Source organism: Leptidea sinapis, chromosome 6, assembly GCF_905404315.1.
Source record: "Leptidea sinapis chromosome 6, ilLepSina1.1, whole genome shotgun sequence".
Taxonomy (NCBI): Eukaryota; Metazoa; Arthropoda; class Insecta; order Lepidoptera; family Pieridae; genus Leptidea; species Leptidea sinapis.
Genome location: NC_066270.1, coordinates 6,439,167 through 6,456,284, shown reverse-complemented (window position 1 = coordinate 6,456,284; position 17,118 = coordinate 6,439,167). Strand labels below are relative to the sequence as shown.

General features: G+C 36.8%; 1 protein-coding gene across 2 annotated transcripts; it reads right to left on the bottom strand.

The window, feature by feature from the left end:
- Positions 1–1,193: 1,193 nt before the first annotated feature.
- LOC126965002 (uncharacterized) lies at positions 1,194–16,284 on the bottom strand. Of its 2 annotated transcripts, none has more exons than XM_050808400.1 (7): positions 15,953–16,284; positions 14,942–15,040; positions 14,446–14,614; positions 11,670–12,399; positions 10,127–10,661; positions 2,467–2,572; positions 1,194–1,491 (listed from the first exon to the last, which is right to left on the bottom strand). In XM_050808400.1, exons 2-7 carry the CDS (start codon positions 15,033–15,035, stop codon positions 1,266–1,268), a joined length of 1,860 nt encoding a protein of 619 aa, XP_050664357.1. In that variant the 5' UTR covers positions 15,036–15,040; positions 15,953–16,284; the 3' UTR covers positions 1,194–1,265. The 2 variants fall into 2 exon arrangements, with proteins under 2 accessions (XP_050664357.1, XP_050664356.1); XM_050808399.1 differs by having other exon boundaries at positions 16,062–16,284.
- Between the last annotated feature and the right edge of the window lie 834 nt (positions 16,285–17,118).

Below are 17,118 nucleotides of genomic sequence, written 5' to 3'. Positions count from 1 at the left end.
TTGTCTTTAAACACACTTTTGCCGTTCCGTTACCAGACTGCGAATGATATGACCATATGTATAGAATGTCATTGAAATTTTTTGTTGAAAATTACTTGCGTCGACAGAAACCCTTGACCTTGAAGTGCGAGATCGCTTGTATACGATATAAAACATAACTTTGCTTTGATTGGAAAAAATAACTACTGAACTATATTGTGCGAAATATTTCAAGTCTAATTTATATCAACAAATACTAAGTATACTTATATCATACTATATATTTATATAATATGATGTCTCGCATAACATAAGTGTGTTATAACAATAGCAACTCATTGAATATTGGGTATAAATCAAAAACATACAAAAACGGTACTCACGGAAATAAACATACAAGTTTCAACAGTCAACAACTCTCTTCAATGCCATCTAGTCGTTAAGAGTCCCAGAGTACCATTGTATACACTTTAGATTAAATGATATTTAAATATACTTACCATATGTAAATAATACCACTAAAGCAAAGAATATATTATATTCTTTGCGTTAAATCACCTATTTATACACAAGAAAGTAATAGATATAAGTATCTATAGTTTTAAAATTAGGTCTTGTAATAGATTTTTCTTAATTAGGTTAATATACACATATATATATATATATACGTGTGTATATGTATTATACAATACAAGAAACAAAGCAGATAATGCCCACTTCAGGGCTAAGTAAACTCGAGATAATATTATATTCGGATATTCCTTTAAATTGCTCTATGGCTAAAAACATTTTATGATTTAAAAAAAAATCAAAATATATTAAATTCTCTGCAAGTCAAATTACATCCAAATGATAACTTTTTATTATCTCAAGTGCATTGTTTCTCATCTTTATAACAATGCAGTACTTATCATAAAACTTGAACGGGTTTGTCAAAATATTAAAAACCTCGGGGTTGTCATTGTCAAAACAAACTATGAAATTAAATTTCTCGCGCGGTACGAGTATTTCCAAGAAACTCAACTACCTCTGGTGTTGCTAAATAACGTGGGCGTCAGTTATCACTTATCAAAGAAATGATACGTACTTAAATTTATCATTTTGTGCGTTAACAATCGAAAATTATATACCTAGTTAAAATTTTTGGCATCAAATATAATTTTCGTGGTTGACTTCGGCACTTATATATACCATTTTACAAAAAAAAATACAAGTACTAAAAAAAACATTTAATCAACTAGAATTTTTATCATCAGCTGTCAATATCTATATCTCTATAATCTGTATCAAGTCGCCGACACTTGCATGCCAATCTCCCCGCACCTGTAGTTAACCTCCCGCATCAGGTATGGCGTGCGCTCGTGCATTGGCGCCTCCTTCCATTCGTTGACGTTGAACGCGACCGTTATGTATCCTTGTTTCTCCAGTATGTCTATGATAAGACGGAAGGTTCCGCGCAAACGGTTACTGTTCATTGAGAAACAACCGTAGTTGAAGTTCATTATGCATACGCTGAAAATATTTAACTTATTGTGTAAATCTCATTACAAAATGGTTGCTCGCACGGAAGAGCGTGGACTTTGGCATAGATGAAGTATGTATTAAGGAAAAAGTAGGTGCAATAAGCTACATACGCAATTAGCAGACTTAACAATCGTTATCCAGTCGGAGCGTTGCGTAAATAAATTATAGAAGGAACAAATGAGGACGGATGAGGTATAGGCATATTTGTTTTTACATAAAATTAAAATATATTATAATGAACATTGAAATAATGACAAAAGGTAATCGTTTAAAACTTATCTGACATCAACAATAGTTTTGATATGATTTCATGCATGTGCCGTGGCATTTTTGACAAGACATTTTCATACTAAGCTCTGTAGACCCTGACGGTTTTAGATGTCAGACCTGGTTCAATACGTCAGTTTATGCAGCAGAAAACAACAGGCGTATAGATTCTAGAGAAAAAGAGGCGCTTGACAACAAGAATCCGGCGAGCGATTTTTATCCGTCGGAAAGCTGACCTAAGTAATTTCAGCTAATTATACCCGCAGTTTATCTCGATGCCTGAATAAGGGTGTACTTGAATAATAATTACTACCGCCAAAAACTAGCGCAGCAACAGGTCCGGCAACATATAGAGTACTTATTGCTTTTATCTAAATCTGCTTGAATCATCTGCCTATTCATCAAAATGAAGTCATTCAAGTCCAGTTAGTATTTTTTTACGAGATAGCTTCAATATATGATACCTGCCTACAAATTAGACTATAATCTCTATTATCTCCTCCAATACCTCAAAAAACAGTTTTTCCGATTTTCTTGAGTTCCGAAAATATAATGAAAATAATTAAACAGAGTGATTATCTATTAGCAGATTAATGTTGTGTGATTGATGATATCATCGTTATTTCGTAATCACTGTTTGATGATTTTGAGATACTCATCATAAATTTGTAGTTTGTAGTAATAGGAGATACTGACACAACACATCCGGGCGGAATGTTGAGGTCCTCAATCGGCACCCTGCGGTCGCTGCTCAAGGCCGGCAGGCTTATGGGGTGGCCGCTCCGCAGGCAGATCACCGCGTCTGAAACATACATCTAAATGTTATAGCCTTGGAATTAGTTTACAATGTTGGGTTAGATAAATACCTAATGCCTAACAGCAAAAGTATAATAAATCAACTAGAATCAGATCACTGTGGACAACTTATTAGTTTTGATTGGCCGACAAAGAAAACTATAACTAAAGACATCACTGTTGTACCAATTACACAGGGCCGTCTGAATTTGTTTAAATCTTACCTATTTAATAAATTGCAAGTAATGCCTTTAGAGGAAAATAACCCCAATGTTTTATATAATATTTTTTTTAATTTATTTAATACTGAATTTAAAAAAATATTTACATCGAAGACCATTACAATTAATACTAATACCAAATTTAGTGAATGGGCTACAACTGGAATTCATAAGAGTAGAATGAGGCTCTATAGCCTCTATGATGAAAAAACTTTCAACCATAATCCACTCTTTCTGGAATATGTAAAAAAATATTCAAAAACATTTAAAAATGTTTGTCAAGCGGCAAAATCTTTATACTTAAGAAATAAAATAAGACATTCTAACGTACAACATAAAATTAAAACTACTTGGAAAATTATTAATAATGAAACTGGTAAAAAAAAGATCAAAACTCTGAGTTTAATCTAAATATTAATAATGTAATTGTAAAATCAAACTTAGATGTTGCTAGAGCTTTTGAAAATTTCTTTACCAATGTTCCCATATCTACCACTAAACATTTAAACTTATGTCCAACCAGGGCAATATCATTACTTTCTGCAAATGTTACTAAATGTTCAAATAATTTCCAATTTAAGTATCATTAATATCTCGGATATTATAAAGTCATTTAAAGAGATTAATGTTAAAAAGACAGCTGACCTCTGGGGTATATCTGTTAAAGTAATAGGCTCTCTGATTGATATATTAGCGCCTGATCTAGCCCTAATATTTAACAAATGTATAGACTGTGGCACATTTCCAGACCCCATGAAGCATAGCAAAATAATACCTTTATTCAAGTCGGGTTGCTCATCAGATCCCTCTAATTATAGGCCTATTTCAATTTTGCCTACCCTGAGTAAAATATTGACTATTATTGAATATTGATTGTTGACGCAGGTGTTGCATTAATGGAACATATTTTTAGTGCTTGGGAGGATTCACAAGATTCTTTAGGAATCTTTTGCGACCTTTCTAAAGCGTTTGATTGCGTCCAACATGAAATTCTAATCAGGAAATTGAAATTGCAACACTATGGCATAAGAGGAAGTGCATTAAATTTATTAATCTCATATTTGAATAACAGGATACAGTATGTTGAAGTTAATAGTGTAAGGTCTTCAGGCTCCGTGTTAGGAATGGGTGTCCCGCAGGGTTCAATTCTCGGACCATTTCTGTTTTTAGTTTATATCAATGACCTACCCTCTCTTATAAAGAACACACACGATATAGTATTGTTTGCGGATGATACATCACTATTACTTAAAGTTAATCGACATGCAACTACTATTGAACATGTAAATAATGCTATTTCTAAGGTAGAACAATGGTTCAAAGTAAACAATCTTCTGTTGAATGGTAAGAAAACGAAATGCTTAAAATTCATATTACCAAATGTAAAAAAGATTAACACACATATTAAATTAAATGGAGAAATATTGGATCTTGTAAATAAGACAGTGTTCTTGGGTATAACTCTAGATGAGAAGCTTCAGTGGGGTGACCATATATCTGCCTTAGCAAACAGATTAAGCTCTGCAGCATCTGCGGTTAAGAAGATAAGAGAACTGACTGACATAGATACGGCCAGAATAGTATATTTTAGTTACTTCCACAGCATTATGAGCTATGGTATCCTTTTATGGGGTAATGCTGCTGAGATCGATATTTGTGCTGCAGAAGAGAGCCTTTAGAGCCATTTATAACATGGGGTCTAGAATTTCGTTAAAGAATAAGTTTAAAGAAATAGGTATTAAGACAGTGGCCTCACAATACATTTACGAGAATTTGATGTTTGTACAAAAGAATAAAAGTAAGTTCACAAAACTAAGTGACTTACATAGATTAATACTAGAAATAGGGGTAGACTTGCTATGCCTGCCACAAGACTCCATAAAGTCAGTAATTCTTTTAGGTGTCAGTGTGTTCGCATCTATAATAAACTCCCCGAACATATAGCAAATATGTCTATAAATAAATTCAAAGCCTTCACAAAAAGTAAATTAAGCAGCAAAGGCTATTACAATATCCAAGATTATTTAAATGATAACGCAGCCTGGAATTGAATTGATCTACTTAAGTGTGATTTGTTTTATGTGATTTTAATTGTTTGATGTTATTTATATTACTTATTTGATTTTAATTTTATCTGATATTATTTATTTATTATTATGAAATTTAGTGTATGACTGAACTTAAGCCATTGTAAATCAATGTTATGAGTTCAATAAACGTTTTGATTTGATTTGATTTAATGTTAACTATACAAAACAGTTCATGCAAAAATACTTAGGCTGGCCATAAATACTGTTATAATTAAAAATAGACAAAATATTACATTTGGACTTGAATTTGGAATCTCTCATTTTTATATAATTATTCAATGAGTTTTCTCATTTTGGCGCCAATACATTGTACAATATTTTGCGATATTAAAATGGAGTGGGGTGATAAAGAGAACCGAATCGCTGTGATTGCAATTTGCATTACACAAAGTAGGTATGGAGCCAAATGCAATTTATAAAACTCGCCATACGCTTGGTATAAGTAAAAATCTTTCTTTACCGGGCTAGTAATAGGTACAATGACACCTCCTCTGTTTGTGACAGAAAAAGATCTGGAGGTCTACTCGCAAAATCGACAACGATACATTCGGAACGATACGATTATACTCCGAATATATCGCAACTATCCTACTCTAACAAATGTTCGAATTCCTTACCGTTTATCATTACCATAGACTAATATTTTGTTTTTTTTTACGATATTAGTGTGAATGAAATATGTTCAAACCTAAACATTATCTGTGCTATGTCGCTGTTAAGTGTCAAATGCCAAAACATAGTTTAGTCGCTAAGGACCATGCCAGACTCTGCACCACATATTTGGTATCATTTACACATAACTAATGTATTTTTTTTTATGAATAGGAGGACAAGCGAGCGTACGGGTCACCTGGTGTTAAGTGATCACCGCCGCCCACATTATCTTGCAACACCAGAGGAATCACAAGAGCGTTGCCGGCCTTTAAGTAAGGTGTACGCGCTTTTTTTGAAGGTATCCATGTCGTATCGTCCCGGAAACACTGCACAAGGAAGCTCATTCCACAGCTTAGTAGTACGAGGAACAAAGCTCCTTAAAAACCGCACTGTGGAGGACCGCCACACATCCAGATGGTGCGGATAATATCCTAATTTATTGCGTGTCGTGCGAAGGTGGAATTCGGCGGCAAAAATCAGGTTAAACAGCTCTTCGGAACACGTGATAAATGCGGTAGAAGACACACAATGAAGCGACGTCTCTACGTAACGCCAAGTAATCCAGCCGTTCACAGAACACTGGGTCCCCGACAGTTCGAGCTGCTCTGCGTTGCACGCGGTCAAATGAATCAAGCTACTGATACTGATACTGGGGTGCGCCAGACCAGAGATGACAGCAATACTCCATGTGTGGCCGGACCTGCGCTTTGTAGAGCGCTAGGATGTGGGCCGGCTTGAAGTATTGCCGTGCTCTATTAATGACACCCAGCCTCTTCGAAGCCAATTTAGCTTTACCCTCCAGATGGCCACGGAATTGGCAATCGCTCGAGATTTCTAAACACAGTATTCCGATACTAGGCGAGGCTTTCAGGGAAGTGTTGTCGAAGAGTGGTGGTACGGCAAATGGGGTTTTTTTTAGTGGTAAACGCGCAAACTTGAGTCTTCTGGGGTTTAAATTGGACAAGGTTCAATTTACCCCTTTCCACGACATTTTCGAGAGAGGACTCGATAGAAGACACAAGTTTCTCCCGGCACTGGTCGACGATTTCCCAAGAGAGACCTGCATGGCCCGTGTATGTCAATAGCCGCCGCCCATCTATGTGTTAGGTATACCAGAAGATCGCCAGTCGACCGACCATGGCGAAAGCCGTACTGCCGGTCGTTGATCAACTGGTGACCCTCAAGGTATACCGAGAGCTGGCGGTTAATTATGCTCTCCATAATTTTGGAAAGCAGGGAAGTAATCGCTATAGGCCTGTAGTTTGCCGGATCCTAACTGTCTCCTTTTTTTTTGGATCGGATGGGCAAGGGCTGACTTCCATGAGTCAGGGACTACGCCTTTTGAATAAGAGTGCCGGAATAAACGCGTTAGCACCGGCGTCAACTAAGGGGCACACGTTCTAAGCACGATTGGAGAAATGCCATCCGGCCCGCTCGACTTCCTGACGTCCAACGAAAACAGAGCTCGCCGAACAGTTTTTTGTCTGAACTGTACTTCAGGCATGGAGCTCTGACACCGCGGGATGGTCAGCGGTGTTTTTCCGTTGTCGTCAAGAGTCGAGTTGGAGACAAAAAGAGTGCGCAGGAGATCGGCTTTCTCTTTTGCCGTATGGGCCAGGGTGTCATTCCTCATGTGCAACGGCGGCATGGACGGCTGGTTGAAGATACCAAGAGCAGCTTTCGACAACGACCAGAACTTGCGTGTTCCGGTCGGGTAACTGGAAAGCTGCTCGCCAATTTCGACGACGTGCTTCAATAACGCACGGGCGATTTGCCGCTGAAAAAATTTGGAGGCACGGTTATATTTCCTCTTCAGAACTTTGCAGTTCGGATCCTTTGAGACCAGCGCCGCAACCCAAGTTCGATACGCCTGTTTTTTGCAGTCAGATGCTGCTTCAACTGACGCATCGAACCAGGGCTGTGATCTGCCACCGATCGGTACTACAGAGCTTGGTATAAAAATATCCATTCCCTGCAGTATCACATCGGCTACTGCAACGGCACAGGCACTACAATCATACGAAGGGAAACAAACCTTGCCCCAAGGGTAGGATGCAAAAAAGGAACGCCAATCTGCTGACTTGTAGTGCCAAACGCGGCGGGTCGCTGGTGGCCTGCGACGTTGGCGTCGGATAGGCACTACACTCCTGACTAGGCAATGGTCGGCTGGTCAGGCGTCGACAGTGACCTGGTAACTATCGGGATGTGTAGTCACCAGAAGATCTAATAAGGACGGCATGTGGCTGTCCACATCCGGGAGCCGCGTTGGCGACTCAACCAATTGGGACAGACCACTATACACAGATCGCCCTGCGTAGTCTGTGGTACGTGATCCAAGCCGTTCGGCATTATGCATGTTCAAATCACCCAAGACTAAGATTTCAGCGGAGGGGGGATCTGTGCAAGCACGTCATCAAATGCCGCTTGAACGCAGCCCATGAGGTGATCCGTTTCTGCGTTACCACTATGGGACCTGTAGACACACGCATAGATGCGGACGCGGTCCTCTAAATCTACGCGGAGCCAGAGAGTAGACAGGTCCCTACCCTCAAAATTGCCGAGACGGCGACAGCAGATATCCTCCCTAATGTACACACATACCCCGGCATGAGGCAAAAAATTATGCTCAATTTTGTATCCGGGGTACGTTAAATATGACGTATCGCTAGGTCTATCGCTATCTGCGTCTCCGTAAGCAAACACAAGGCCGGCTGCGCCGTCTCAAGGCGGTGGTGGACGGCGTTTAAATTAGAGTGAATACCCCTGATGTTATAGAAGTCCACATTAAGCGTGGAGCGGGGCGCCGTGGTGTTGCTGCCCTGTTTGTCCTGTGAAATGCGCGGTACTGTGCCCTCCCCAGAATACGAGGGGCAGCCCGAGCGTGAATGCTCGGGGAGGGATTCTCCTGGGGTAATACCTTTTTAAAGACCGCTCTCATATTTTGTTGGGGGGTGATGGGATGGAGTCCGATCCTCGACACTATCCTATGCGAAACATAGCAGTAGGCCGCTACTTCACGCCGGTATTCTGTGCGAGTGTGGTAAGTAACCCGGACGATTCTGGCCCGATTGTGTTGACGTCATAAGACGGCAGCGTGACTCTCCCGTAGTCGCCTCTTACGGCACCCTTGGGCTAGGGACTACTCTATTCTTTTTACGCCCCGGGGAAGCACAGGCAACATTTAAAAAAATATGTAATGAATATAATATGACCATTTAAAATTGAATAAATAATACAAAACTTGCGGATAATAAAATGTAAAAAAAAGTAACCCTTCTCGTCGACTTCCTATTTCTCAGGCGGCCATTTGAATTATTTCTACGCATAAACGATCAACAAAATGACTTAGTAGTAAAAAAATCCTGTTGAATAGTAAATCACATATAATTATTTAAATAATATTAAGTATGTATATTGTACGGCAAATATATCCATACAACTTGAAACGATAATAGCATCGACAGCCTACAAGATGTCGTTGAGATTATCGTAAAAGTGACGTTTTTTTATTTGTGAAATTCGAATATTCGTCTCTGATATTTTCAACTAAGAGTTGGGTTAGGACTGATAATATCGAATAATGTTTCGTTCGTTCAATCATAGTTTCGACATTGATTACGATGTAACTAAGAGTACGATTCTACACGACTAATGCCACGACTTATCGAATATCGACTTTAGGAGTAGGCCCCTGGCCGTCCACGAATGTTCGTACGAAAAAGGTGGTCAAAGCAGTAAGGGAAGGAATTCGAAGAAATCCTGTCCGAAAGCAAAAGATTTTATCTCGGGAGATGAAAAAAGCGCCTAGAACCATGTCGCGTATTTAAAAGATGACTAAGGACTTGCAGCCTACAAGAGATGTACTGGTCATTTCTTAAGTGATAATTTAAAAAAGAATAGAGTGTTCAAATTTAAACAACTAATGAAGAGGTACGCAAATGGAGTCCCAGAAAATTTTTGTTTACGGATGAGATTTTTTTTACAATTGAGCAACATTTTAACAAAAAAAATGACCGTATTTATGCTCAAAGCTCTAAGAAAGCTTACCAATTAGTCGACAGAGGGCAACGTGGGCAATATCCGACTTCAGTTATGGTTTGGTGGGGTATTAGCTATGAAGGAGTGGCGTCATACTTTGGGAAACAGGTATTAAGATATCGGCACAAGTGTATCAAGATACCATTCTCAGCTCTGAAGACTGGGCGTCGTCTAGTCCCCAACTTAATTTACTGGATTATGATTAATGGTAAGTTTTAGAGAGTACTGCTAGCTCTAAGCGCCATGATAATTTGGAGTCCCTAAAACAATTCGTACGATTGGCATTGAAGAATTTTCCCATGGAAAGAGTGCGTGCTTCTATTGATAACTGGCCTCAACGTTTAAAGAACTGTATTGCAGCCAATGTACACCACTTCGAATAAACTTTTTATATTTATGTATTAAACTAACACATTGTAAAAGTAATAGATGTTATTTACAATAGATTTTTTTTTCTTTGTTGCGTATTTATGGCAAGACTAGGCATTACTATTGATAAAGTTATGAGGCCCGCTATGAGTAACAATTCGTGTTATTTATATTTTCTAAACTACGTACCAGCAATAAAACCATTTGGCAGCATCACATTCCTGACCACGTACTCCGGTCTGCCCAAACCCTTGACCAGATACTTCTCCAGCTCTTCACTGATCCCATGCACCGGGAAACAAACCTTGGCCTGCGCCATAATCTCAGCGGGCAAGCTATAGCCGTCACTATGGAACGTCTTGACCGCCTCGTTGAGTGTCAACAGCTGAATCAAATCCAACGTGTTATTGTCTCTTGCCAGATATTTCTCCAGGAACTGTTTAGAGAACACTTTACTGAGAAGCTTGTCGTCATAGACGCCGAGTGACGCCAACTCCAGACATACTTTCGTCCACGGTAAGGAAGCGCTGTCCACTTGCAGGATCGGATTCTGACATATTTGTTGTTTGATCTCGTCCCAGACGGTCGAGTCAGGAGTGTAGTTGTTGTTGGAGAGGCAGTTTATGAAGCCGAACAGATTATTGGTGCGGGCGTTGGCTAAAGTTTCTGGATTCATAGCCGCTTGGTTGCACAGGTGTTCCACTAGGCCTAAATGTGTATGGGCCTGTAAATAGATATACATAGGTACATATGAAAATATTTTGATCCCTTGTATTTAATTTGTCCTACCTACATGTATTACAAACACACACACACACACATATTGTTAGTTTATTTTTTACTTTCTTTTAAATTTAGTATTGATAAATTTGTAGTTATTTAATTAAATCGGTATTGTACAGTATCTTTAAAATAGATATATATATATTTAGATCCCACAATACAGTCTTCGACTAGTGTGGCGATTCAATGACAATCACAATGTAGTCATATATATATATAAGCTTGTAAAATGTTTAAACTTAGAGTAATTTTATGACAATGCATATGTAAAAAGATCGATTTAAATTAATAATTCTTATTCTTCTTATATATAGCCTTATAGTCTTTTAAGTTGTTGCCAGATTATCAATTAGACAAAAATTATCGATATAAATCAATTTTCCAATGGTGATTTGTTTCCTTCAATCACCCAACTGATGCTCGGCCTGTCCAACGTTATTATTAATAAATAAGGCAAATTGGAGAAGGATAGAAATGTTAGGAAAGACCTACCTAGGAGTACATTATAATATCGTTATTTAAGTTCCGCGTCAATCTGTGTTAAATATCCTTTTGATATCAAAATACAGATGGGTGACAAGAGAACCGTCTCAATGTGATAGTTATGGACCAAAATGCAATTCTTGAATCTCTTCATACCTTTTGTATAACTGTATTGGTATTATTAGCCTATTGATAGGTACAACGAAATTCTGTTTTTGACAAAAAAGATTTGACCGAAAGTCGATTAAATCAATGAGGGAAATTAGTTGAAATAATGTTGTCCAAAAACAGAAGGTAGTGGAAGAGACTCGCGCTAAGCATTAACCGTGGTAAAACCAAAGCAATCTCTAAAGATTCTAAGGTACGTAAAAAGGGACGAGAAAATTTGGTGCTTTCAGGATGAGATGATATGGATATCCTAGTTAAGAGCGAGTGAGTTTTATTGTTATATGTGTATTATACTCACAATCCGTGACAGTATCCGTGCAATAAGCAGACCCTTCTCAAACGGCAATTCAGTTTTTATCACATAACCGGCAATGGCATCCATTAACTGTTGGTGGTAATACTCCGGGTGCTTCTCCAATATCCTGCCCTTCAACTTGGCAGCGGTCCGCAGAACGTCTTCGTACCTCAACTTATCCACTTGCTGTGTTAATATATCGCAGCAGATATGTAACAGTTGTACTCTAGTAGGATATACATGTTCCGTGCAATTTGTATCGCACAACGACCAAATCACCGACTTGGCAACGTAAGCATCAATCGCTTGGTCGTGCAGTAAGAGTCCGGTTACTATGTTGTTGATGCATCTGTCGGGAAGGTCGTGGAAGCATGCGTACATCAACATGTCTCTTAAAAGAGGCAAGTCTTGATGGTCGAGCTCCAGTGGAAGATGAATTTGAAATGCCAGCGGTAAAGCTAACCTCAAGGCGTCCACTAAATGATTTTTGCTATCAAACTGAGCTAACAAAAAGTCTAGGAACATTATTTGTCTAATACTGATCATGTTTATATTGCATCTTATTAATTGCAACAGCGTCTGAACGAGAAGTGAGTCCACGGGGACCTTAAGGTAGGATAGGACTTTCACTGCTTCAATTGTTTCATTGACATCAAGAGCTCTGGCATGCTTTTTGAAATTTTGACAGAGCACCCCAAAACTGGGATCTTTGGTTATAGCTTCTGGATCATGGCTGTAAATCATATTTACCGTTAAAAATATCCGTAGTGGGGCCAGCTAGGAAGAAAATGGTCGGACAATACGTGTGATAAGCGGAATGATAACGCCATGCACTTGTAAAGCTAGAAGACACAGTTACCTGTGTAGCGATGAACTATCGATATAGAATCGTTAATGATGGAAATTTAGGGTGATTTTAAAATTATTATTTGAATAAAAGTATTTGAATTTTCGTAAAATATACATATTTAATTTATATAATTAATCCCAGAAGTGAAGGATATAATAATACTTTAAAAATAACAAATTGTTTAGATTTGAAAGAGCGATATTTCAAGTCAATTTCCTAACATGCAATTATTGGGGTTGAGCAGGTTATCAACTGTAAAGTAGATCCTGTAGCCGGAGTCACAACCTGAGAGTTTAACAAGATATACGGTCCACCAAATTTACGACCCATGCGTATTCGAACGGTTGGCTTAGTTGGAAAGTGCACTCGGACGTAACACGAGAGGTCGCGTGTTCGAGTCCCGTATCGTTCATAAATTTTGGCTATAAATTTACTTTATATATTTTTCGGTTTTCAAGCAGCTTTCTTCCATGTTACTGTAAAGCTGTGGAATGAGCTTCCTTGTGCCCTGTTTCCAGATAGATACGACATTTAAAAAAAAGCGCGTACACCTTCTTTAAGGGCCAGCAACGCTCCTATGATTCCTCTGGTGTTGCAGAAAGAAAGTAAAATTATCAAGAAACTCATCGCCACTCTGTTAAATCTATTTTTAGAGTTTCAACATTTTACATTATACTTTATACAATGTATGTAAGTTGATGCACTAAAATTACTCAAAATTACTCCCCTTTATTATCTTATACCTTTAAACAAGCTTTTCTTGTATATATATATATATATTCTGAATCTTGGAAACGGCTTAAACAATTTTAATGTAATTTAGTATACAGGTAGTTTCGGGGGCGAGAAATCGATCTAGCTACGTTTCAATTTTAAAAAATGAAGTTTTATCCGTGTTTAATGAGAAACAGCTACAATAACTTTAGAATACAAAGATAAATTTCGCCACTATATACAAGACTATTATTGTTGTAATGTTTAGTGAGTGTTGTTGAATATATTTTAGATGAATATTCTTGTTTTTTGTTATTTGGTTGAGTTCCTGCGACAGTTTTCATCAAGCTCACTTAAATGTCACTGCTTGTGGCGGCGACGTGGGACGGGTCGTCCCCTTCCCTAAAATATGGTTGAGGGAGGCGATGGCTGGCTCATGCGTCATGCTCGTGAACGGGCACTGCTTGTGGTGGCGGGATGATCCTGTTGCCGGGGACTTGGTTTCAGATTCTTAAAAGTTATTGTGTATATATATATATATGTATGTATGGATATATACATGTTTATTTATTTATAATCGCTTATAAAATGCTCACAGAATACCTTTATTGATTTATGGTGTATGTGGATGATGCAGCAACTGTACTCAATAACTTTTGTATTAATTTACATTTATTTTTTTGACTTACTCGTGTAAGACATTGACTATTTGACGTTTGAGTGTGTTTGTTGCATCATTTTACATTTTACATATTATATTGTAATTGAAATGATCTGTAAACCTTGATATAAAAGAGTGGCAATGAGTTTCTTGCTACTTCTTCTCATTAGCTCAACCCTTTACAAAGTAGCGGTAGATTCAATAAGAAAAATATTTAATTTTTTTTGACATTCATAAGTGTCATTTTCGTGACCTATTTGAATAAACTGATTTTGATTTGATTTGAATAGTTGTTGCATATAAGTTGAGCTTATGCTCAGATTGACATTGGGTGACCTGGAAAGCAGAAGACCCCGGTTTGAATCCAGATGTCCAATTAGTTTTTTTTGTTCAAGTTTTGTACATTTTTAAAAATACGAGCAAGACTCTGTCGGCCTGACGAGAAGATGTAGAGAACCTACACTACACCTACCTAGAAAACCCATAGAATCAAGACAATCAATTGATTTGAGCCATTCTTTGTTGTATGCATAAAGCATACGAAAAAAACAAACCTATGAGATTTCTGTAGTTCAAACAATGTCTTTAACGCTTGCAGCATGTGCCTGTGAGTCAGATAACCAATGTTGGCCTGGACAGCTGCTAGGACATCCTCTATACTCGGGGCTGACTTTATACTGAGCATCAGGGTCTCTGCACTTCTTGATACAGTCATCTCTGAAACTAAATAAGAAACCTATCTTTAGATTAAATCAACAATTCATTTACATTAACAAAATAAAAGCATAAGTTGTATTCATTACCTGACAATAATGTGTGCTTTAACATTATTGATATAAAATGAACCCCCAAAAAATTGCCTAGTCTCAAATATTGTCAGTGTAAAAGTTAGAATACGAGAAGTATTGAAACAACAGTAACTATATATACCAATAATAATTAAAACATTCAAAATAATGTGACTGCAAAACAGTGATTTAGAGAAGTATAATAAGAGTGTAATAAATGAAGAAAAAAATCCAATATAATATGTTATAACATCACACTTACTACTAGAAGACAGGCTTGTTGACCTTAGTGCAGAATTGTTCAGTGGTCGGTTTCTGAGGACATTTCTCCAAACACTTTTCAACAAAAGTGTCATTATCCCTGAAATTTACAATACTATGTTAAATTTATCACAAGATGCAACAAAATTGTGGAAGATCAATAATTAAGTCTGATAGGAAAATGTTGACTACAGATGTACATCCGTAATAGTGATGCATTCTTATTAAAAATATATATTATGTTCAATATATGTTTGCAAGAGCTGAAAGTTAATTATATATGATATATAAAATTGCTCTACATATGCTGAAGAAAGTAGTTGATATGACTGCGGTGTTAGCAGCATATCATGTGTATGTAGACAGCACTCTGAGATATGGGATACTATTCTGGGGTAATGCTCCAGGGATTTATGAAGTATTCAAAGCTCAAAAGAAATGTATCAGATCTGTCTGCTCACTAAAAGCAACCGAATTATGTAAACCTCACTTTACTAAATTAAATATTCTTAGCATGCCATCAATATATATTTATGAAGTAGCAGTTATGGTAAAGAATAATATCAATTAATATGAAACACTAATTTCGAAACGAAACGACAACAAATTACGACCTTTGAAGTCCAGAACAGAGTTGTATCGAAACAGCATCTTTTGCATGGGACCAACAATTTACAACAAAATAACCTGACAATATTAATATTGTCAGGTTAGTAGAATATATAGTCAAGTAGAATATATTTCGCGCTTAAGCGCGAAAATATATTCTACTTTAAAAAGTCTCTCAAATCTTACTTAATAAATAAGCATACTACTCATTAAAAGATTTTCTTGACAATAAAATAGTAAATAATAAAAATTAACTTCGACTGAACTTATAATTATATATAGAACTGATATTATAATTGTTACAGAAATTAAAACGTGAACTATGTATTTCTCTATAAGTTTGCATGCCTTGTGGGTTAGGATAAGAGCACTTGTTAATTATAAGCCAACAACATATTATTACCTTATCTTGCAAATAAAGATGATTTGATTTGATTTAATAAATTGAATTAGGGCCTTGCGATGATCAATGTCTAGGCATTAGTTCCATTTAATAAAAAGTTATTACTCACACAATTTGAAATTACTTCAATGAAGATAAAAGAATCAATCTTTAGTATGTAAAGGTGAATTCATGAATGCTTTTCAAATATCCTAATAAATGTTTTTCACATTAAAAATTAAATACTACTTTAATAAATTTGTAGAAATATTTAATAACGATAGAAAACAAAAGTGGAATTCTTTTTGAGTCTGCTATTTTATTTTGGCATACCGCATAGGTACTTTAATCTAACATCTACTGCTGGTGCTGTCAAAATCAGCTGTTTTGATAAACAAAGTATTAGAACTATTTGTAGGTATATTTTGAAGTTTAAGTTTGTAGCATAGAATATATAATTTGTAAAAAATATATATATATTTGTAAAAAACATATACATATTTTGTAAATGAGGTGTATAGTAGCTCACATTCTAGGCTGACGATAAATGTAGAAATTAATGCAAATTGTCCCGTATAATATTATATTGAAATATTTTTATCAATATTTCGTACCCAACAATATTGCACTAGGTACCTATATACTTATTACGATTACTATGCAGGAGGACTGAGGAGTTACGTTCCTTATAGCGTAAGCTAGCGTAGTCTCAAGAATAGCATTCTGATTTCTGATAGATGTCTGATTCTGAAACGATAGAGTAATCGTGTTCTGAAGACGTCTCTGACAAAATTTAAGTAATCCGATCCGGTAATAAATTTAATATTGAGGTGCCGCCCGTCCATCTGAACGGAAACAAAAAATGACACACCAAACTGTTTATTATTTTTTTCATAATATAAGTATTTTTGTATAAATTTAACATGTTATATTGAACTGAGGATTGAGGAATTCTCTAGAAACTGTGACATTCATAATGTTAACACGAGGAACAAACATAAACTTGTTATGCCTACTACTCGGTTGGGTCGAGTTAGTAAGTCTTTTGTTGGGCGATGTATATGCTTCTACAATATGATCCTAGAAAATGTACAAAACAAATGTGTGACGAAATTTAAAAGAATTGTTAAAAAACGTTTGTGTGGGAAAGGTTATTATAGCATAAACGATTTTCTTAATGACACCGC

Bases quoted from the DNA above. Each gene is read 5' to 3' on its own strand.
- LOC126965002 (XM_050808400.1), bottom strand. From the start codon at position 15,035: ATGACACTTTTGTTGAAAAGTGTTTGGAGAAATGTCCTCAGAAACCGA. The intron at 12,400-14,445 runs GTTTGTTTTTTT...TATGATTTACAG, and splicing joins GAACTACAGAAATCTCATAG to CCATGATCCAGAAGCTATAA. The intron at 2,573-10,126 runs GTACGTAGTTTA...TGTATGTTTCAG, and splicing joins GCCAAATGGTTTTATTGCTG to ACGCGGTGATCTGCCTGCGG.